Source organism: Pteropus vampyrus, unplaced genomic scaffold (assembly GCF_000151845.1).
Source record: "Pteropus vampyrus isolate Shadow unplaced genomic scaffold, Pvam_2.0 Scaffold22, whole genome shotgun sequence".
Taxonomy (NCBI): Eukaryota; Metazoa; Chordata; class Mammalia; order Chiroptera; family Pteropodidae; genus Pteropus; species Pteropus vampyrus.
In genome coordinates this window covers 8388923-8412418 of record NW_011888803.1, presented here as the reverse complement: position 1 = coordinate 8412418, position 23496 = coordinate 8388923, and the positions used below count along the sequence as shown (strand labels likewise).

The 23496-nt window shown below is 33.5% G+C and overlaps 1 protein-coding gene across 1 annotated transcript in view; it reads left to right on the top strand.

Annotated features, from left to right (window-relative positions):
* COL24A1 (collagen type XXIV alpha 1 chain) overlaps window positions 1-23496 on the top strand; it is a 309537-nt gene that overhangs the window by 263548 nt on the left and 22493 nt on the right. Inside the window, exons 49-56 of the mRNA XM_023528131.1 lie at window positions 3630-3737; window positions 5309-5416; window positions 5508-5561; window positions 6142-6204; window positions 9270-9323; window positions 11954-11989; window positions 20584-20619; window positions 20723-20749. Coding sequence (XP_023383899.1) covers window positions 3630-3737; window positions 5309-5416; window positions 5508-5561; window positions 6142-6204; window positions 9270-9323; window positions 11954-11989; window positions 20584-20619; window positions 20723-20749 — 486 coding nt within the window. The remainder of the gene's footprint in view (window positions 1-3629; window positions 3738-5308; window positions 5417-5507; window positions 5562-6141; window positions 6205-9269; window positions 9324-11953; window positions 11990-20583; window positions 20620-20722; window positions 20750-23496) is intronic.

Here is a 23496-nt window from a genome sequence, read left to right as displayed (position 1 = left end):
ACTGTATTTGTATTACCCACAGGGCTTCCCATGGTAAACTTCCATACACATAGATGATATTCAACAAATATTTATAGAATGCACAAAAGAACAATTGCATAACCCAATTTAGTATCCCAAGAATCAAGTCAGAAAGTAGCAGTTATCTCTTAGAAGAGGAGTCAGCAAAATTATTCTGTAAATATTAGTAACTATTTTTCTCTTTCCAGGGCAAAAAGCAAACTCAATGATATTACTTAAGAATTTATGTAGCAAGAGAGAAAGTAATTATTATAAATTAGTATAATCTGTTGTAATACAAGCCTACTGAGAAAAAAAAAATAGAATTCTTTTGGAGTGGGATAAGATTTAGCTTATTACAGTTTCCAATCATCAGAATTTTCTTTTCATCTGGTAATTCCGACCTGTAATGAGATTTTGCATATTTTACAAATTTAATCTTTGGAAATTTTGTTCACATAGATAGATAGAGCCAAATACTGGAATTCATAAACATGTAATTTTAATTGAAAATATTTACTGCTTTCAAGGGATTTATAAACTTCTATTAGATCTTTTCTTGATATTTGGCTTCTAGCATATATATTTACATTGTAGATTATTCGTTTCCTATTGAAGGTTAGGTGGAAACTCTTCAATTGCACAGTTAAATGAATTTTGAAATATAGAAATTTCTTGCATCTAGGTCTAAAAAATGTTGCCGAAATGTTTGAGCTCAGAAAAATCTACCCACTGCAAATTTGTGTGGAAATGGAGGTCTCACTTTTTGTTTTAATTTTTGACAACACAGGAAGTATATAAATTTAGTTGACATTACTTGTGATTCACACATTAGTTTTCACAAAATGACTTTACTACAGTATGTTTCACATGTAAGCATTGTCTTGCCTTGCAATTTTAGGTTGCATTCATTATTAAATATTATAAAGTCTGCAGCAAAATCTAATTTCTAAAGCAGTTTTTCATTCAATAATAAAGGTCAAGGATGATTTTTCTCATTCAAAAAAATTTCAATCTCAGTCTCAAAAATATCTCAATTAAATTTTCTCCCTGGTAAGCCATAAAACTACTACATTATAGTCAGGATATTCAGTTTCTATTTTGACAAAAAAATTCACAGAGCTAATGAATATTAAATTTACGAGAGTCAGTAGAGTTCACTGTTGACTCTACTGGTTTAATAACACATGCTAGATTCACATGTTTTCCTCATGGTAAACACCTTACATTTTCACAAGTTTTGTAAATTTGTCCAATGAGTCTTTTTTTGGTTCGTTGCTATCAGTTTTATAAGACCTTAACAGATTTCACTTCAGGTTGTACTATTTAGTGTTTTTAACTTCTTCAAAAATATTCTAACCTATATTCTTCACAAAATATCCATACAGGTTAATTCTTCATCACTTGGTACTCAGATTAACAACTGAATAGTATACAGCAGCCCCGCCTTTATCCATGGTTTCACTTTCTGTTATCCACAGTCAACTGCAGTCCAAAAATATCAAATGGAAAATTTGAGAAATAAACAATTTTAAGTTTTAAATTGCATGCCATTCTGAGTATTGTGATGAAATCTCACACTATCTGTTCCATCCCATCCAGTACATGAATCATCTTCGTGTCCAGTGTCTCCTCACTATATACCCACCCATCGGTCACTCGGTAGCTATCTCAGTTATCAGATTGGCTGTTGATTATGGTAGTGCTTGTGTTCAAGTAACCCTTATTTTCCTTAACAATAGTTCCAAAGCACAAGAATAGTGATGTGGCAATTTGGATATGCCAAAGAGAAGCTATAAAATGCTTCTTTTAAAAAGTGAGAAGGCGAGTACGGTACAATAAGATATTTTGAAACAACATTCACATAATTTTTATTATACTACGTTGCTATAATTGTTCTATTTTTGATTATTGTTGTTAATCTCTTACTGTGCCTAATTTATAAATTAAACTTCATCATAGGTATGTATGTATAGGAGAAAACATACTATATATAGGGTTCAGTACTATCTGTGGTTTCAGGTATCCACTTGGTGTATTAGAATGAATCCCCCTTGGAAAAGGGGAAACTACTTATTGAAACCTTTCGATTCATCAAGAGGCAAGGAAAACCACTCAAAAACATTTTCCTTTTTTTAAATTGACTATTAATGCTGCTCTGATGTCCTCAACATTTTAAGCAACTGTTCTTGCCAATAGGCTAACAATCTTAAACAGGTTTATTTTTGCTGCACATTTTAATTAAGTCACTATCAATAAATGACTTTTCTTGCTGGGCTAAGAAATGTACCACTTAGAAACTCACATCAGTTGCAACTCCATTTTCACCTTTTTGTGAAGAAATTCTGTTGTGATAAAATACTTAATTTTAAATGTCCTAATTTTTCTAATTGTCACATTCCTGTGACATGAGAATATTGTGTCAAATGTTTGAACTGATAACATTGACATATATTGTATTTTCTTTTTTAGCATAGCTCTAGTGTCATTGCAGAATAAACACAAAGCTTTGACATCTAATTTGATAAGAAGATAATCTGCATTTCACTGCGCTTTAAAAACACAGCATTCCAAGTCTACTTTTTTGTTGTTGTTGTTGTTGCTTTGACATGACCAATATGCACTGGTACTAAAATAAATAAAATAAAATGTCACAGTAAGTCAGCATATGTTCTACCTGAAACACTGTCAAGTTATATCTTTATCACTGCAATTTGCAGTGCAGCAAGCAGCAGTTCAAAGCGGTAAGTGCCATATACAGTCTCTGCCACAACTATCATCTCTGCCTTGGGTGCAAAATGTTCATATATGACCCATAAGTGAAATAACATGGCTGTGTTCCAATAAAACTGATATTACAATTTCATATAATTTTTACGCCTTGAAATATTCTTCTTTTGATTTTTTTCAAAACATAGAAATGTAAAAACTATTCTCAGCTCATGAGCTCTACAAAAATGGGTAATGGATTGGATTTTGGCTTGTAAATCATAGTTTTCCAATCTTATTTTAGGATTTGACTTTGAGGAAATACTTGCTTGCTTATTCAACTTTATTGCCAATGAAATTGTTTGTAGTAAATGTTCTAGAATCATGTGTGATTCAGAAATAGATTATTCCTCCTTTTTATTGAGATATAATTGACATATAACATTATATTAGTTTCAGGTATACAGCATAATGATTCAATTTATGTATATTTTGAGAAATGAGCACCAGAATAAGTTTAGTTGACATCCATCAGAATATTATTCCTTTTAAGGAGACATTAATTAGTTATTAGAGTTGTCATGTACACCAGAATATAATACAAAAAGTTAGAATACAACAAACATACTTCACACATAGTCTACTTAAGTCAATAAGTACTGGTATATTTTGTACTGCCTCAATATTTTCATTTTAAAAACCCAAGATTATTAATTTAACTATAATTAGAGATTTTAGGTGAAATGAAACATTATTTAAGCATTTCACTTATTTGGGAAAGAAGCCCAGGATAACTCCCAAACCTGGCCAGTGTGTCAACAACAGCCTTTCAAAACACCAACCCCTCCTACATTTATTGAGTCCTCAGAATGGATTTTTAGGAACTGCCTCAGTTTTCATTTCTTATCTATGTTATTTAGGGCATCAGAGGCAGCCCAGGAAAAACAGGAGTGGCTGGGTCTCCAGGTCCTCAAGGAGCAAAGGGTTCATCAGGCCTGCCAGGAAGCCCAGGAACACTAGGCCCAAAGGTACTTTAATATTTTGTTCTGATAGATGAGCAGTATTATTATTTAGCTAATGATAGAAACACATTAGGAGGAAAGGAAAGTATATGGCCTTAAGATATCCATCTCCCATGATAGCTACAGTACATGTTATTTGCCAAAACAACTTGTTAACCTAGAACTGGTGATGCTTTGAAAAATGCTCTTTGACTCATTTTTATTTTTCTTCCTTCTCCGTCATCCATCTTTTCCTCTAAAGCAGGAAAATTTTATTTACTTCCAAGTACCTACTTTCTCAAGTATACTTTCTGTGCCTCTAAGTCTGAACATAACCAACAAGTTAATAAATCTGATGAGTACAGATTATTTCTTAGAGCCAGAGTGATTGATAGTAATCAAATCTTGCATTAACATTCATTGCATAGAGTATTGTCACGTCAGCAGGCTTTCCAAACAAACCTCTCTTAGAATTATCTCAATGCAGAATTGACCCAGACAACAAAGACCATTAGTCCAGGGCTGAAAGCTGTTTCATAAAAACCTAGGATTATAACACTGGCACCCTCATTATTATTCGCTCTGAATTTGGTTTTCACAGTTACACTTCTAAAGAATTTTCGGATATTCTGACTCACAGAGGTAAACTGAAAATGATGACCAAGTTACTTACTGTTTACAATTTGAGCCTTCTGTTAATGTTTATACCATGAGTATTTCTATTTTCAAGGTGACTGAGCAAATGTTAAAACTAGGAAGAGAATTAAGAGAGATCCCTTCCTCTTATTGGTGAATCTGCAATAAAAAGAATCCTCTTTTGTCAAGTCCCAAAGCTGTATCTTTTCTCAAGACAGAAATGATAATTTGCTAATCTTAAAGACTTTGGTCAAAGTCTACCAAGCATTATGTTTCCATTAACATACCTCTAAACTCCATCTGATTCCTGAGTTTATTTTTAGAAATGGCGTGAAAGATGTTGCTACTCTCATTTCAAAAAATAAATTAAATAAATAAATAAATAAATATACTTGACTTTTAAAAATAAAATAATGGTGATTAAATATATCTTTACAGTGAAATTTTAGGGGCTAAAGAAGGCTTCTATCAAAGGGCTTATACCTTAGGAAAGGGATAATGGACATTTAATGATAGAATCGAAAAGATAATTGTGGCAAGCACTAAGGTTTACATTTCAGGAGACTGCTTTGTTTCTGGTGTCAGGTAGCCGATATCTCTGTATGATAAAGAAAACACAGCAAAATAATATCAATTCAAATAAAATACAAGTTTCATCACATATAAACACACACACCAAACCTTCACCATCCTCTCTGTAACCCCAATATTTTCCTCCTAGTTTTGTAGGTGCCCCTTTCCTTCCTCTTTCCACACTTAGGACTGCAGTCTCTGGAATTTTCTTTCCCACTGCCACACTTCTTGTTTATTATAATCAAATGTTACTTATGTGGAAAATATTGGTGAGGAGAATCATCATGCAGAATTTGATTCCGCAGTGCCTTGTACTATGGCTAAGGATGAACCAATTTAAAAGCCAATATGTTCAAAAGTCAAGATCATTTTTCTCATCCTGTCCATAGGGTGAACAGGGGCTACCTGGTCAACCTGGAATTCAAGGTAAAAGAGGTCACCGGGGAGCACAAGGTGATCAAGGACCATGTGGAGAGCCCGGCCTGAAAGGGCAGCCTGTATGTGCCAACTCAGACATTCACTAAACACTTACTTTATAGAGGAGGCCACCATTCACAATAATGATTTTTGTGTCTATTCACATTGCAGGGAGAACATGGTGTTCACGGTTTGACAGGTTTCCAAGGATTCCCAGGTCCCAAAGTATGTTTACATAATTTGCTGCTAGTCTTCTAGCTATCTAGAAAGAAAAAGATGTTGAAATACCAATATTTGGTCTCTGATTTAGGCTTTTTTTTTTAATCTGCAAATTTTCTGTTGGTACAGAGTTATATATTTGAGATTTGAATATGTTAATTATAAAGCCTATGTAGCTATATATTTTCTAGCAATTATATTGAATAGTTTGCTTTTACCCTCACATTCCATTTTCCCCAAACATTTTATTATGAAAATTTTCAAACATACAGCAAAGTTGAAAGAATAAGTGAACAACCATATACCTATTACTGAGATTCTACCATTAACATTTTACTCAACTTGCTTTATCATGTACATATCCATCTATCCATCTCTCCCTTTCTCAATCTATTTTTGGTGTATTTCAGAATAAATTGCAGACCTAAGTACAATTCCTCCAAAATACTTTAGGATGCATATCATTAACTATCACATTCCATTTTTTAGAAGGCAATTCTTAGTATTTTGGTATATTATTTCATTGATAAAAGCGTATCTACAGAGCTAAAGATTTTGACTTTTTGTTTTTTTCTGATATTTCTAGGGTCCTGAGGGAGCCACTGGCATTGTTGGAATATCAGGTCCTAAAGGTCCTATTGGACAGAGAGTAAGTGTAAAGTCATTCTACCTGCCCCCAAATTGTGGTTCTTTGCCAATTGTAGGAATTAAGGTTAAGAACTCTAAAATTAATATACTCCAGATTAATGATTTAATAAAATTACTTTAAGGTGGAAACTCATTAAAGCACATGTAGAGGTTTTCAACCCTTTTCAGTTCATATATTTGAGCAAAAGACCCCTATAGACCACCCACACGTCTCAGTTTTTACTTAAAAACAAACCACATCAGAATGAATGTGAATACTGGATAATGTATTTATTAACTCACATTATGAACAAAAACATAAAGCAGCTTCATGTCATAATCATTAACACAACCAGAGACCACCCTGATGCACCACCTGGAGGGGACTTGCCTGTGACCAGAGCTCCTCAGACCACACTTTGAAAAACATTTCCCAATAGCTATGTTTCCCCAGCTCAGGATTGAGTTTCTCCAGAGAGTGTGAGGAACTGCTTAAAGAGTTGAAAAGATCAGGGTCTGAAGAACTCCAATTAGCTGCTTAATGCCTGGAATTGTGAACTGTGGAGAATATAAATAAAATAGATAAGCCACCAGCGGCTACTGGTTAGGGGTTTTATTGCTTGTATTTTTATTTATTTATTTTTGTTTTGTTTTTATTAGCCATAGTCTCCTAATTCATAAGATGATCTATAAAACCAAAAAGAAAAAAAAGTTATAAAATACCAAACAGTGGTTTGACTATAGTAGTAGCACCTCTGTAACTAACAGCGGTTGCTAGGAGAGAGTCAGCACAGAGGAAGAAGGAAAGCGGTTCAGATGGAAGAGACAGGAATCTTGAAAGAGAACTGTAAAACTGCCAACCACTGTATTTTGCAGAATATTAAATGAAAAGTCAAATTTTTGAAATTCTGTACTCCTTCTCTAATAGCTCCTATAATAAATTATTTTCAATAACACAAAGAGCAGTGTTGTCAGGGGAAATGTTTACTTAAAGACCCTTCTCAACATTCCTTCAGGTACAAATTTATTAGTTATTTTTATGATTTCTAAAGAACCATGGAAATTTGGTGCTGTTATGTAAAGTCCAATTCTTGATTATCCACAAGTGAGTTATATATGGATAGGCTTCTCTATGATAAATATTGCTTTAAGTTCTTATATATATTAAGTTCCCCACTAATTAAATTCATTCATTCTAATTTTACTGAGTTCTCAATTAATTAAATCTTTTCTTGGCATTATCAAAGAAAAGTTGGCTGCCTACCTTTCATCTGCACTAAATAGAGCCTTACCAAGTGCTGGGTCTCTGCAGGACAGGGTCTGAGCCTATATTGCTTTGCAGCTCCAAAAATTTTATCAACTCACCAGTATTAAAGTTCTGGTAACTAGCTCACAAGTACTAATTTATAAGTTCAGATAATCCTTCGTTAAGTCATTACAGAGACAGATGAAAAGTCGTGATAGGTTAATATTTAGCAGAAGACTATTATGTACCAGGTACTGGTGTACAGTTTGTGTCCCTAATATTATTTAATCCTCATAAAAATCCTGTGAAAGATACTATTATCTCTATTTTGCAGATGAGAAAACTGAGTCTCTGAAAGGTAATTTGCTCAAGACCGCATACGGCTAGTATGTATAGGAGCTAGAATTTGAATCCACATCTGTTTGACCAAATAATGTTAGAAGGTTGCTTACTAATTTCATAAGATCTAGAATAGACATTAAGTGTCCTAGTGCCTAGTTCCTGCTCATTAAATAATAAATGTTGGTGATTAAGTAAATTAAATTAATTGAAGTAAGAAATCTAGATGCATTGTCCTCCATTTCAAAAATGTAAGTTTGTAGTTAACTGGTACCGATTATTGTACCTCATGTTTTGGACACATAGATAAACAGACAATTTGGGGCTCTTTTGATCTACTTTTTCTAGAGTCCATGTATACCTCCCCATTGTTTTAACAAATCATAATTTCAGGGAATTGGATCATGGTCAAGTTTATTAGATTAAAACTTTCTTGACTTTTTTGTTCAGTGATAAGCCAGTCTGGAGGATATATTTGATTAGGTTAAGAAATCAAGTCTGATTGAATTGTGTATTTCTGAGATTTGGGTGCCATGGTTATTTATCATTTAAAGTCAATCTTTGTGTTTAAAAGTTATTCTATTGGATTACTCTTGGAATATCAGCTCATTTCTCTCTTTCCAAACCAACTTAATATTAAAATTTTACTCTGTTGGTAAACTGAGTGGCATTATTATTATCTCAATCGATAGTATTTTCTGTACCTTGGCAGGAGGTGGAAAAAGAAAAAACCTTAGATATCTATATTTATGAATTCCAAGTTAAGTGCGAGGAAGAAAGTCTAAATTTGCAACCAGTAGACTTGGAAGTGGAGGTTGAAGGAAAATAATTGAAACAGGTATTTTGTATTCATTAAGAAATGATAGGTTCCATACCTAGTTTGGGAAGAAGTGACAAGAGATCCAACTTATTTAAGGTTATCTTAATAATCAAATAGTACCTTACAGTTTCAAAATTATTTATCACATTTAATTTTCACAATGGTTCTATGAAGTAGGCATTCTTATTTTACAGATGAAGAAACTGAAATTTAGTTGGTCATATATGAGGCCCTCTGGTTCTTTCTCATATTTTCTCTCAATTCCATGCTGCGTGCCACTCAAGCATCTGTTCCTTCAACATCTGTAAAGGAATTTATTAAAAATTTTGTTAATCATTCTCTGTAGTCTTTTTCATGTAAAGTAATTGCATTTTTATGTAATGACACACATATAGAATGGAATCATCGAAGTTACCAACACATAAAAATTGTAATGCTGATTTATCAGTTTATTAGAAATTATACCAATATAATGCTCCTGATAGAAAACTATAGTAATTGCAGAATCATGTCACAGACCACGAATCAAAATTACTATGATTTCTGCTAATACTATAAAATTATATAATAAAAACTGAAATTATACAGACATGGACTCTTTTACCATTGCCCAAGAAATTTTCTATAATTTTTCTGAATTATACTGACAACGAGACTAACTGTTTTCCTTTTACCCCAACAGGGAAACACTGGCCCCCTTGGCAGAGAAGGTATAACAGGCCCAACAGGTAGAACTGTAAGTTTATCACAATATAGATCTCTTTTTTTTCTTTCCATACTCTTTTTTTTTTTTCTTTAATCCTATTTCTACAGTAATCCACAAAGGATCACCCTGGGTATTTGAGAAGCAAAGGGCAAAAATAGATGTACGCTTTCATCTGAAAGATGATTCCTGAGACCTTAGAGATCATACATGTAATGAAGAAGGTGTATATAGTGAGATAGGCATTAAAACTGGAGTTGAGAAAGGAAAAATAGAACTGCTGTTAGGGAGAAAGGGTTGAGTATCATAAGCATAGAGGTGATTGCTACCGCAATAAAAAGAATCAGTTTTCTGAAGGAAAGAGGATAGCAAAAGAAGTGCAGATCTGAGCCTTTGGAAGTACCCACTATAAAGGAAAGAAATAATTTGGTGAGAATAGGAAAACCAGAAAAGCACAACATTAAGATAGATGAGTTTCACGAAAGGATTAGTTAGCAGTGATCTTAGAGAATATGGTTGCAGAAGAAGAAGATTGCAGGGAAGAAGGAAGTAGATGAAAATATTTAATAATAGCTTTTTTCAAATTCTTACAGCAAACCTTTAGAATAGTTTTTTTTTCTGTTTAAGACATAAGAAAACAGATGAGGTTTACAGAGGTTGCCTAGTTATTCAAGGCGATGCAGCTAGGGAATTGCATAGCTTATGTTTCTTATGTAAACCCAGTGCTCTCTCCACCCCATTCAAACTATGTCTAGGGAGAAAACTGTGATGGTATATGCCCGTGCCTTAAGAAATTTGGCTATGAATTAAGAAAAATGAGACAATGGTTGGGAAGTGGCCATGGGAGAGTTTTACAGTACTAATAATAGTGTAAGCATACAAGAGCAAGAGGCACAGTAGAAAGAGGCAAATTGAGACTTGGAGGGAAAAGATTCATTCCCTGCAGAGAATCAATATTTTCAATCCTTTAAAAATGTTATATAGAAAGACACAGAGTTTTAAAATATAAAATGAAATGCTTCCATTTTATACTTATAGTATTAAGTATAACTATTCTCTTCAGTAAATTTAGAGAAGAATTTACCACCAGAGATACTGGATTTTCAATTTAAAAAAATAAAATGTATAACGTGACATTTCTCTAGACTTTCAGCATTTACCACTCAGAGCTACATAGCCTAAGTGGGAGATTGTAAGTGGGAGAATTCTCATAGTTCAGTGGGTGGTTCTTCAGCAAACGAAGGAATACATACTGTTCTGATTACAGAATGATTTGCTCCTCTGTCAAAAATGTGAAATATTAATTGGTCAAGGAAAGTATGATAAGAAATGGCTCAATTAAAATATCTTACTGTGTTTTATTTATAAATAGTTCTTTAAGGCCTTTATAATATTCAACATACACATTAAAATTTTCCCATATTCTGTGTTTTCCATTCTAAGAAGAAACTTCTAAGAAAAATTTATTATGAAAAAATAAGCATTTGAGAATGGGAAAACATTCTGAAAAAAATTTTATTGGGTGTGAGGGACTTGCTTTTCTGAATAAGAAAACAATACTTTAAAGTCATCAGAAATGAAACTATATTGTAGTAGAAAGAAATAAACAAATCAGTATAAGAAGCTAGAGTCCAGAATTAGATTTCAGAATATACAGAAATTTAATTATAGCAAAAATAATATATCAGTTAGAATGATTTGTCACATTGTGGGAAGCCCAGAGGTAGGCAGGATCTCAGATTTGCTTAATTTAGTGATCATGTTATCCAAGACCAGATTTTTTATCTCTACTCTGCTATCTTTTATGTTGGCTTCATAATTTTATAAACCTTCATAAGGTTTATGGCAAGATGGCTACGATTTCTCAGGAATCACATGCAGAGATAATCATCCAAAGTAAAAAGTGATCTATAGACCTATCTCGGGAAAAATAAAACTTTTTCCAGATGTCTCTCTTTGCATCTTTCACCAAATTTTTTTTATTCCCAGGTGAACTTTTAAAGAATTGAATGTTTAAAAAAAAAAAGCGAAACAATTAAAATGTTAGGAAAATTAACTAGAAAACTGAAGAGTTAGAGAGACTTTTTATATGAGGTAGGAAATCTGAAAACAAAGAACAGAAAGTATATTTGAAGACTTGAAATTTTTTTTAATTTTGTATAGAAAAAGTTTCTGTAAATAAAGTCAAAAATTAACATAAGTTGGGAGAAAGTAATTGCAAACAATATAACGTGTAATGGGCTAATATATAGAGAGCTCTTACAAGTAGGTATAAAAAGTTATAGAAAACTCAATAGAAAAATGAAGAACAAATTCTAAAGGTCAATAATTATTTGAAAAGATGCTCTCTTAATTTAGAGAAATGCAAACTAAAGTAATAGTGAGATATTATATCCAGAATGAGGATATAGGAAAAACAGTACTCTGGTAGAAATGCAAATTATAGCCTTGATGGAAAGATATCTGTTAAAATATTCATGTGTGTGTGTGTGTGTGTGTGTGTGTGTGTATATATATTTGACCAAGCAGTTCCACTTACAGGAATTTGTCTCATAGAACTAAAAGTATTCAATACACTGAGGAAATTTTACAAAGATATTTTTCACAGCATAGTTTATATTTCACAAAATTATCAATAACACTAACTTTATTTTTTCTTTTAGGGACCCAGAGGTGAAAAAGGCTTTAGAGGTGAAACTGTAAGTTTAATTAAATTTGTAGTTATAGTATCACTTGTCACTAAGCTATAAACTCATGAAAGCAAGGATATTTTTTTGATTTGTTCAGTATTATTTCTCTGATACTTGTAGAATAAAAGTATATTTTTCAGGAAGTAGAGCAAGCATGCGGTATATAGCAGAGAAACCTAAAAAACCCTAAACATGTTTAAGAAACTGCCAGTCACATACTTCCCAGATCCCTGTGTGAAACGGAATATTTGCAGGAGAGACAGTGTGAGCCTTCTTCACCAGGGCCAGAACAAGAGCATTGCCAAGACCTTTTAGGTATATATCCACTATGTCCCGTCAGCACCTACGAGGGCTGCAAAGCAGAAGCAAATTATTAGTTGTATATTTCAGCCAATTGGAAACAGTTGTGAAAGGATGGGCAAAAGGTACACAGCACCTTGGGAACCTAAACGGCTTATACTGGCACCATTTCCTACTTTTCTGAGATGTCAGTTCTTCTGAATTAAAGGCGATATTTTTGTAAAGGGGCTACTTTCCCAGCAGAGATCCCATTGATCTTATTCAAGCAGCAGCTGTAAACACAGGGCAGGCATGGAGTGAAATGGGGTGTTGGGAGGGGGTCTGTTAAAACCAAGAACAGAAGGCACATAAGAATAAAGTTAAAGATCTGATTAAAATTGATTAAAAGTTAATGAGATTGCATAGTAACAACAAATTTTTGCTTTTCACCATGGGGTATGCTTGGGGCTCAAAATAAGTTCATTGCAGTTATATTAATTAGCAGAAGAATGAAAATTATGCAATTTCAGATAGCCTAAGAATCCGCAAAGGGCATTAAAATAGATGTGTTTAATTTGCAGAAAAGAGGCCCTCGCATTTTCTCAGCAGACTTACTATAGCAGGAAGCAAGGATATATGTACACAATGAAGATATATCCCCCAGGAGGAGTGGAGAAGGAAAAGAAAAGTAATGAGGCTTGGAATTAGCCCATTTTCTAGACCCGTCTATCTCCAGCTGCCTCCCTGACTTACCCTTTCCAAGTACTGTGGCTGGAACAAAAGGCTTCCAGCAGGACTAGGAAACCTTGAGTACCTATGACAATGTCACAGGCATTTCATGTGAAAAAAAATTTTCAGTGACTCTGATGGATTATAAATTCAATGAATTATGCCTGCAATCAGGTTGCACTGATAGAAATTTGACATCCAGAATAAAGCAGGTAGTGGCACCAGATAGGCCATCCCCAAGGACATTCAGAAGATGGTTCTCAGATATATCAGAGAGCTATGTCCTAAAAAAAACCAGTTGAAATATCTGGGATATTTAGCCTTTGCCAGACTCTGCAGCCTGATCATCCCTTTCCTTGTTCTCTTTGCTCCCTCTTCACTTCCTGACTTTTGCTCTTGAATTTTCTCACCCATACTCTCTATCCCTGTAGTTCCTACTTATCTTGAGGTTTCAATTTAAAGACAATTTGCTCAGGGTGGACTTGCTGATATTTTAGCCTCACTCTGCTGCCACCCGTGGACATAGTACCTAGTAGTTAGAACCAAGTACAATGCCTGGCAGCTGCTCTTCAGTTCTTTACTTAAATGTCCTCTTATCAGAGAGGCTTTTCTTGACTAGCCTATGTCAAATAGGAATGCCATCACCTGCCTGAGATTCTCTGTTTTCCCTTAACCTATTTACTTACCACCTGACATGTTACATATTTATTTGGTTTTCTCCTTATTATGTATCCCCTCACTAGAACACAGGCTCCATAACACAGTCATTTTATCCGTTTGTTTTAATGCTGTTCCCCCAACACCTATGAAAGTACCTGTCTTATGGTGGTGTTCGATAAATATTTAATAAAGTATTAGTAAGTGAATCAGAGAAGGCTTGGGGCACTGGGACAAGATAGTTGTCTCCAAATATTTGAAAAGTTGTCTTAAGAAAGATAGAACATAAGAAAGATAGAACATTTGAGACTAAAATTTAAATAATTTATTTATTCCATTGAATTTTCTGTTTCTGTGCTTAGCTCCCTGAGAGATGGTGAGCTTCATGTTACCACCTAATTCCCATCCCAGTCTATCATAGTACCTGGCACATAATTATCATAAAAAGATACATACTAACTAAATGTATGGAATGCTGAGGCCAATTTCAATATTACAGTGAGCTGTCTAACATAATAATGAACTGCTTTAATAAAAGATAGTTTTGTGAAACAGTGCATGTGTCGGTAGAAGCCTACTGACTATCTCTCTGAGTTACTGGACTGATATTCCTACACTGAGTAGTGAATTAGAATATACCATTAAAGTCCCTTCCAGCTCTATGTATCTGTGATTCTACATAAAAGAAAAATAAATAAGACCCCATAAAAGAATGAACGAAGCCATAGAACATAAAGAAGAGTTCTTTGAAGTAGAGGTCAATTCCCATCAGCTCCAGTTACTATTCTGAACTCATCCACTTCTCTCATTCTTCATCACTGTCCAGATCACCATATTGTCTCCCCTGGATTAGTCTTCTTTCCATTTCTTCCACTTTTCCCCACTACAATCCATTCCCTACATAGCAATTAGTGATATCGTCAAAGCATAAATCAGATTATATCACTCCCCCTTTTAAAATCTCCCTATGACCCTTGCTTGCACTTAAAATAAAATCTAAATTCCTTAACCATAGTCTACAATGAACTACCTCCTGTTTGCTTCTCCAGTCTCATGCTGTGTACCATTTTCCTTTTGCCAACTATGATAAACTTCTTTCTATTCTTTGAAACATGCCTTTTTTTTACCTAGAAAGTTCTTTCACTTTCTCTTCAAATGACTGGTTTTTATCTCGTTATTCAGGTATCTGCTCCAATAGCATCTAAGAGAAGCCTTCTGTGACCACCCTGTCTTATTATTCCTGGTCATTCTCTTTCACAATATCTTGTTTTTTGTCTCCTCTGCTAGAATGTAAACTTCATGAGAGCAGGGAACTTTGATACACTGAATATCAGTATCCAGAACAGAACCTGCCATGTAGTAGGCAATATTCAAAAAGTGTATAAATAAATGCATACTGTTCCCTAAAATTAAAAAATTAACAACTATTTCCAATTCTAGCTGGTAAAGTAGCATTTCCCAAATTAACATACTTATTAGTCTTGTGCTCTATGGATTACCACTTTTCTCTTCATAATTAAGGTGCAAACTTTCAGTACCCAAGGAGGAGGGGCACAATGACAATTAATGTAGACGATACAAATTAACTGCTAAAAAAAAGGATTATTTGACACATTAGAATTATGAGTTTATTCTGCTTTTATTGTTAAATAACGGGTATTAAATATCTTTCTATCCCCTCTTTTCCTTCGATTCCATTATAGTACAAGGAGCTTTATAAAAGTAATCTTTTAATTCTTAGAGATCATCTGCAATTAACTTAATTCATAAAATGTACAATTTAACCTTTCTGCTTTCATTCTATGAAAAAGGATAAAAACATTTTTTTATCCACTCATTCAGACTTTTTCAGTATATTCTACAGGTTTATTTTCTTTAAGCAGATGGTTTAAATAGCTGGCTGACTTAAGACTCCTAATTAGGTACTATGTTTCAGAATATTACACCTTCAAGGGGGTCAGTCTCAGATAAGTACGAGTGACATTTTTTGGAATGAATTGTACTAGCCAAGATCTATTGTATTAAGACACATATTCACTCTTTGTACAAAGATCAGAATCACTACAATCTATCAGACTGGCTTTATAAAAATCTTATCTTTAAATTTTCCATGAAGCTAGTGTAAGAATTTATGAACCTATGTTGTTTTTACCAAGTTCTATATCAATACCACTTCATGATTCAAAAAAACAAAAACAAAACAAAACCAAAAAACAAAGAAGGTTATGGCTCATTGACACATGAAAAGTCTCTCCTTTAACATAAAGGGTTGCTGGGTTAGGAAGCTTATAAAATTTCACATTATAAACTCTAGTATGATCCTAAATGGTCCTATTTCTATATTGCCACATCTGAAAGAGTTCCTTTCTATTCTGTATCTGTTTTATATCTGCCTGCCTATGTGCTATTTTAAAATTAAGTCCCAGATTCATATATACACTCTAAACTGAGCCAGAGTTTTGTGACATTTTGAGAAAACTTCCTAGTGGATAGCATCTAGAATTCCCTACTCTTCCCCAACTTCACAACTGTTGTGTTAATGGCAAATTAACCTTGAAAGATTACAAAAATCTCATTTCTATGAGGCCCTACTTTTAGAACATGATTAATTTTTAAAGTAAATAATACAAAGAGGATTGCTAGAAATAATAGGATACAATAAACAAATAAATAAACAAACTTATAGCAGAATAATATCTTAGTGTCAATCATCTAAAAAGGATTTTGACGAGATGTTACAACTTAAAACATAATTTAAAGACATAGAAATAGGAAAAGAGAAAATTATAGCATAAATTTTTAGATTAGCTGCTTCAGTTTTATGGCTTATAATTTAAAACCATAGAAGTAGAAAAAACATAAAGATAATAATCCCAGCATGCATTTTTAGATTAATTGCTTCATTTTTATAGCATATTTTTTAATGCAAAACAATAATATGTTGAAGAATCCCATTAACATGTTCTCAAGTATCACCTCTAAGTTGATGTCTTCTCAATTCTTGATTAGCAGAATTATCTAATTTGCCTCTGATTTAAAAGTGAAGAGAATGGTTTAAACATTATTAGGAAAAACTAACTTATTGGAAATTAACAATAATTATTAAATATTAACAAATTAAGAATTTAAAGCCTATCTGTATGTATTTTTTAAAAAATTCATAGATAGTATATTTAATTCAAATGAAAAATTATTAAACTTTTTTAATTGAAGTACATATTCCCCTTATAATCATACAGACTTCATATTTGAAATTCCCAACTTGTATTCATATGTAACATTCTTTCTCCAGATCAGAACACGAGGAAGAAAATTGATAAAAGGCTTAAAAATCACAATTCTTAACCTTGAGATTATATTCACCAAACCTGTTATGTTACGGTTGATATATCTGAGATCCAAATGTGTAGCATATCACTCAAGGACATATAGTAAATTAGGTACAGAGACAAGAGCAGAGCATAAGTCTCCCAATTCCCATACCATTTTGCTTTTCTATTAATTGTAGTACCTTTCAGAAAATGAGGGTTACGAGCAACTTGGGTAAGGAAGATGGTACATACATACTTCTCACCTACATTAAGACTAGCGCCGCCACCCACATGACAGATTCCACATAAGTACATTCTTGATTTGTAATTATCCCCTATACTTTATAATTCCTAATTATATTATTGTCTAATAAATCTTATTTAATATTACTAAACTCCCAATTAAACCTTCTACACCAGTAATTCTCAACCAAAGGCATTTTTGCCCCACTCCTAAACCCCCCAGGAAACACTGGTAATGTGCAGAGGCACATTTGATTGTCATAACTGAGGAAAAGGGAGTTTCTAGTGGCATCTAGTGGGTAGAGACCAGAGAAACTGCTAAACATCTTATAGTGCAAGCTTCTTGATTTATAAATGAAAAAAGGGAAGCTCTCTGTAGCTATGCCAGCTTAAAGACCATGAAGCTAAATCATGATTGCATTTATATAAGGCAGAATTGAAATACATGCACTTATCAGTATTTTCAAAGTCTAATGATAAAATATGTTATTTTTGGAGGGTCATATGTAAATCCAGGATTAAATTGAGAGTCTATTTTCAAAGGTAGCGTTTTCATTGTAACCAAATGACCACCATAACCATTCACATTAATTTAGGAAATTAACATAGACAATCATAATTTTATTACAAACTGCTTTACATGGTATCTAAAGAAAGGAATCATTTTTCCTTAATGATATGTTAGCTAGAGAAATAAAAAAGAACTAATAAATGTTACATTGTTAGAATAATATTTTATTTTACATGACTATGTAGTTATTTCACTGGAGTTGTCCTGCTCTGTCTTGTTAGAATTGAAGTATTTTGTTTGAGCACATTTGTGGTGATCTGACCTGTTCTGGGAAACAAGCTGAAATGAACTCAGTAAAATCAGCAGTAGAAAAAGTTTCTTCTTTCTTTGATAAATTTCTCTTTCAAAGTCAAAGAGAAGATATATCTATTTTGTACTAAACCATCAGTGAGATTTTGCAAATGTCAAAAATATTCCAAGTGAGGTGAAATGTCAACTTTATTTTTACCATGTTGATCCAAAACAGAGAAACACACACAGCCAAATTCACTCTGAGCCTCAATATATTTAAAAGTCTCTATCTCCAACATGACATTTCTGTAACTTTTCATGCAACTTCTGAGGTACATGTTTTGTACATTCTCTACTTTAAATTGAAATCATAAATCATGCAAACTAAGAAATGTCTAGGAGGCATGGTGTTGGGAGTACTCTACCCTTTTTAAGTTACTATGTGTTCTTTGTTCTGATTGCCACAACAACTTTGGAAATAAAACATAATACAAGTCAAAGATAGCATCAACATTATTCAAAACTCAGCTGTAGATAGATTTTGCTTTGCCATTTTTTAACCATAATCTGAATTTGACCCAATGTAGACCTAATATTCAGTTGACCATAAAGTAAATCAAATTTTGAATGGATATTTTTTTATTTTACTGAGGTAACATTGGTTAATAACATTATATAAATTTTAGATATACAACATTGTAATTTGATATCTGTATACTCTATTTCATGCTTACCACTTAAAGTCTAGTGTCTATTCATTACCATGTATTTGACCCCCTTTACCCATTTTGCCTTCCCCTCACCCCCATTTCCCTCTGGTAACCATCATTCTGTTGTGAACAGACATTCTTAATAATGATTACTGGTTTTATTTTGGAAAATGTCCACATAACTTTTCACTTTTTACTATATATATTTTAACTATTCTAATTTCTAAATTAATACTAGTTAACATTATTCATTCATTCATTCATTCATTCATTCATTCCATAACAATGATCGAAAATCTACTGTATATTAGGTACTATTCTTAAGAGTTCCAGAAAAGATGACTAAGAAACTTCCAAGGGTCCCTAGGGACTTTTCGGTATGTTAGGTACTATGGCATGCAGAAGAAGAAGTGGTTAGTTGAGCAGTAGGAAAGTGGAATAGTGGGTAGACAAGGTGGTATAGAGTTTTAAAGAAGTATTAGAAGAGGAATGGGAGTTAAACAGATAGAGAAGGTAAGGAGGAGCATTCCTGGTCAAAGAAATAGCACATGCAAGAAAATCCATATGTTAAAGAATTTGGAAGATTCAGAAGACTACAAGTAGTTAGCAATAGATGGAATGTAGGGTGTGTTGGGTAGAGTAAGTGGAAATGAGGCCCAGACCTTGAAGAGAGGCTGGGGTGCACATTAACTAAGAACATATACTTTTGTATCCAGTTCAGTTGGATTTTAATCTCAACTATTCCTTATTTACTGGTTACTTAACCATTCTATTTCCTTAACTGTAAAATGGAAATATAGCACACAACTTGGCATACAGTGAGTTATAAATAAAGAGTTACACAATTTGGCATGTAGTGTGAGTTAATAAATGGTAGTATTACTGTTAAGAAGTTTATACTCTATCCTCTAAGAAATAAAGAACCATTGAATGATTTTAACTAAATAATGACATGATTAAATTTCCATTTTATAAGTAAGATGTAGTTAGCATAGTAGAATAAGGTGAAGATGTCATATTGCGAGTGCAAGCAAAACATGATGTCTTTGTCAGCTAGGGCTGCTATAACAAATTGCCATCAGCTAAATGACTTAAACAACAGACATTCGTATCTTACAGTTCTGGAGGCTGGGAAATTCAAAATCCAGGCACTGGTAGATTCAGTGTCTGGTGAGGGTCCTCTTCCTGGTTTGCAGAAAGCCACCTTCTTGCTATATTGTTACATGGTGGAGACAGCGGTCATCTTTCTCATGTCTCTTCTTATAAGGCCACTACCATTCATGAGGGCTCCACATGACCTAATTAGCTCACAAAGCCCCACCTCCAAATATCATATTGGAAATTAGAGCTTCAGTATATAAATTTGGAGGGTGGGGGAATATTCAGTCCATAGCACATGATTAGCTTTAAACTAAGGCAGTTGTTGTGAGGATGGAGAAGTTGTATTTTGGAGAGATTTGAAGGTAAAATCGATAGTTGTTGGTAACCAGTGTAGGTAAAGGAAAAGGAAGTATCTAACACTGAAGTTTCCATCTTTGACAATTAGGTGGCTGGTAGATAAAAATAACAGGAAAAACATATTTAGAAAGTATTAATATTTTTAAATGTTATATTTATAAGTTTATTAAAGTGAGTAAATTTAGTTTACAATAATATCAATAAAACATGAAAATAAATATCTTGCTTGCTTATGAATGTGGGTGATAGCTCAGTGCAAGAACATGTAATTTCAAAATTATACTAAAACAGCTTTGTATCTTAAGACTTGCCTCACACAAAAAGGCAGTAATAAAGGTTGAATCTTAGTTGTCTTGTTTATATCAAACCAAAAGCATACATGTCCATATTGTTCTTTGTCTCCATTTCTTATAGGGTCCCCAAGGACCAAGAGGTCAACCGGGGCCTCCAGTGAGTTTATTTATATTTATATATGTTTATCACTGTTGTTACATGCATGCCTAGTTTGAGGTAGCTACTAAATAAATACCTTTTAAAATTTGTTATGTTATAGGGTCCACCTGGAGCACCAGGCCCAAGAGTAAGTTTTTTTGGTTTTGTTTATTTTATCTTAATGTGTCAGATGAACTTTTTAAAGCTTCTATTAACTCCCTGTTAAAAGGTGCCCCCTTGCCTACCTCTGTTCTTTTTACTAATCTGCTATAGAACCTTTCCAACTCTAATAACTTGAAGTCTAAGCTTCAGACTTCTTATCTATAAAATAGGGATGATATCTCTTAATTTTGGAGTAAATTTGAGTTTTAAATAAGAAGCAAGCACTCAGCCCAGTGCCTAACATAATAAATGATCAAAAAATACTAATTCCCTCCATTTCTACCTACTTCTGGGTCTTAGCTCTTTTTTAAAAAATGTTCTTTTTTTTTTTTTTTTTTGCCAACCAGAGTTATCCGCTTCTTAAGCTTTACGTGCATCTTTCTCAGTTGTTGGTGGCTATAGAAGCCCTCAGGCTGCTTATGTGTTTGTTTGTTATCTATTACAACCCAAAACTTGCTACTCTTATCTTTGATGCAATGCTTCTGTTGCCCCCTTATCATCTATTATCTTCTGGCTTCTGATGTTCCAAGCTTGGTTTTCCTTATACTTTGTATCCACTCTCATATTCAGTAATTTCTTTGTCTTCCTGCTTTCTACGAGAAATCTCCTTCCATCCCTAACCCCACTCCTACAGCGTCCCGGTCAGATACAGTGATCCTTGGTTAGGTTTCCTGCATAAAGAAAATCCACTATTGGCTACACTTTCCCAAACAATGGCCAGCCCTATGCCTTCCAAGCCTTACTTATTTCCACATGCTGCTCTGGTGTCATTTGGATATCTGACAGTTCTAGTTGATGGATCTCAGCACATTAGGAACTCTTCTTTCCCCTCAGCTTTTCACTGGTGCAAGGAGTAACTTTCAGGCAAAATGCCACAAGCAAGATTGTTTCCTTGGAACGAGAGATCCATTTCTCTATCATTTGAAAAAATTACTCCCCCTCTCTGACCATATGACTGTAGGGATTGAAACCTTCCCTGGCATGAACATCAATGGGAATGTCTTTAAATCTTCAAATTACTGTCAACTTCTCTGTTCTTCCTTTCCCCCTGGATCCTTACATCACATGGGTTCAAACACCCTCATCCATTGCCTTTCCACCTTATAATGACTTTGATATATCATAGCTACCTTCCTAAGAAAGAACAAGATCTAAAAGATCATACATCATAGGCAGATTAGAGGTGTTAAATGAAAATTTTCACATTGAAGTGCCAAATCTGGGGGAGACATAGCCCTGTCTCACTTAGAAAATGTTTGTTTGTGTTTCTATACAGCCAAGGTGTAGTAGGACATGTAAGAGGTTTTGCTCTGAACACAATGTGGATAAGAATATATACTTTGAAGAATTATTAGAAGGCTTAAATGAGAAAATATATGTGCTTGACACATTATAGGTACTCAATTAACAGTTTATCTCCTTCTTCTCTTTCTTTCCTTTCTGTCTTCCTTCTTCTTTGCTAATAAGAAACCCAGTTTCCTTACACTGTCTTTTTGGGACTTGCAGAATCCATTGCAGTAAAGTGGCAGGGTAATCTTGAGAATAAAACTTCTAGAGTAGAAATTTCCATAACAATGAGAAAATACCTATACATTATTTCTAAGCTCAACTTATGATCCTATCTTCTTAATTTTGTCCCCTCAACATACCGTAAGATAAAACTGATCATTTCTCCTTCTTCATTCATACTCATTTATTTTCATGCCGGCCTTCCTCTACTAGATTGTGAATTCTCTGAAGATAGAGACTATTTTTTTTCTTTTTCATTCAAGCTCTTACCATCTATTGAATGAATGAATAAATAAATGCAAGAAAAAAAAAAAAAAAGCAAGTTTCATCTCTTAGGAAGTTTCAGTGGGGATCCTCCAAACTTGAAGACTTCACTTGGAGAGAAACAATGTCCAGATTGATATAGATTCACAGAATTAGAGTTAGAAGTACTCTTAGTAAGTATTTAATAATTATTTCAAACTGTGAGGCATGGCTCATTAGTCAGTAGATCATGAGCATTCTTTTGAAATGAAATGGAATAGAACGGAATAGAACAGGATGGAACAGAACAGAACAGACTAGGATAGGATAGGATAGGATAGGATAGAAGAATAGAATAGAATAGAATAGAATAGAATAGAATAGAATAGAATAGAATAGAATAGAATAGAATATATATGAGGAGTGATTGTTTAATGGGTACTGGGTTTTTTTAGAGGTGATAAAAATGTTCTGAAATTAAATATTGATAAAATTTGCACATCAGAGTGAATCTACCAAAAGGAACCAAAGTGGGTATTTTTAAATGGCTAAAATGGTGAATTCTATGTTGTGTGAATTTTACCTCAATAAAAAAAAAAATTAAAAAGCAATAATCAAAACAAAAATCGGTGTTAAAGTTAAGTAGTAAGGATAAATATGGCTTTGTAAAACTTTTGTTAATGTTGTTTGTGTGACTCTTGTCTTTTTAAAACCTATGGAAATAAAGTAACTTGTTCAAGTTCCTAAAATAGAATAGCTAAAGGTAAATGTTTCCCGAAAAGGAATATATATTGATGGAGCTTTTAAATATAGAGATATTATCAGAGTGATTACCAGACCTCAGTGCACATGGTGAGATACTTAGAAACTAAGAAATCTACAACAGGATGTCAAAATTAACCAAAAATAATTGATGGGTTAAAAGGAAGAATGGCATGGGAACATATATGTCTGTATGTGGCGTGCGTGTTGGAGGGTGGG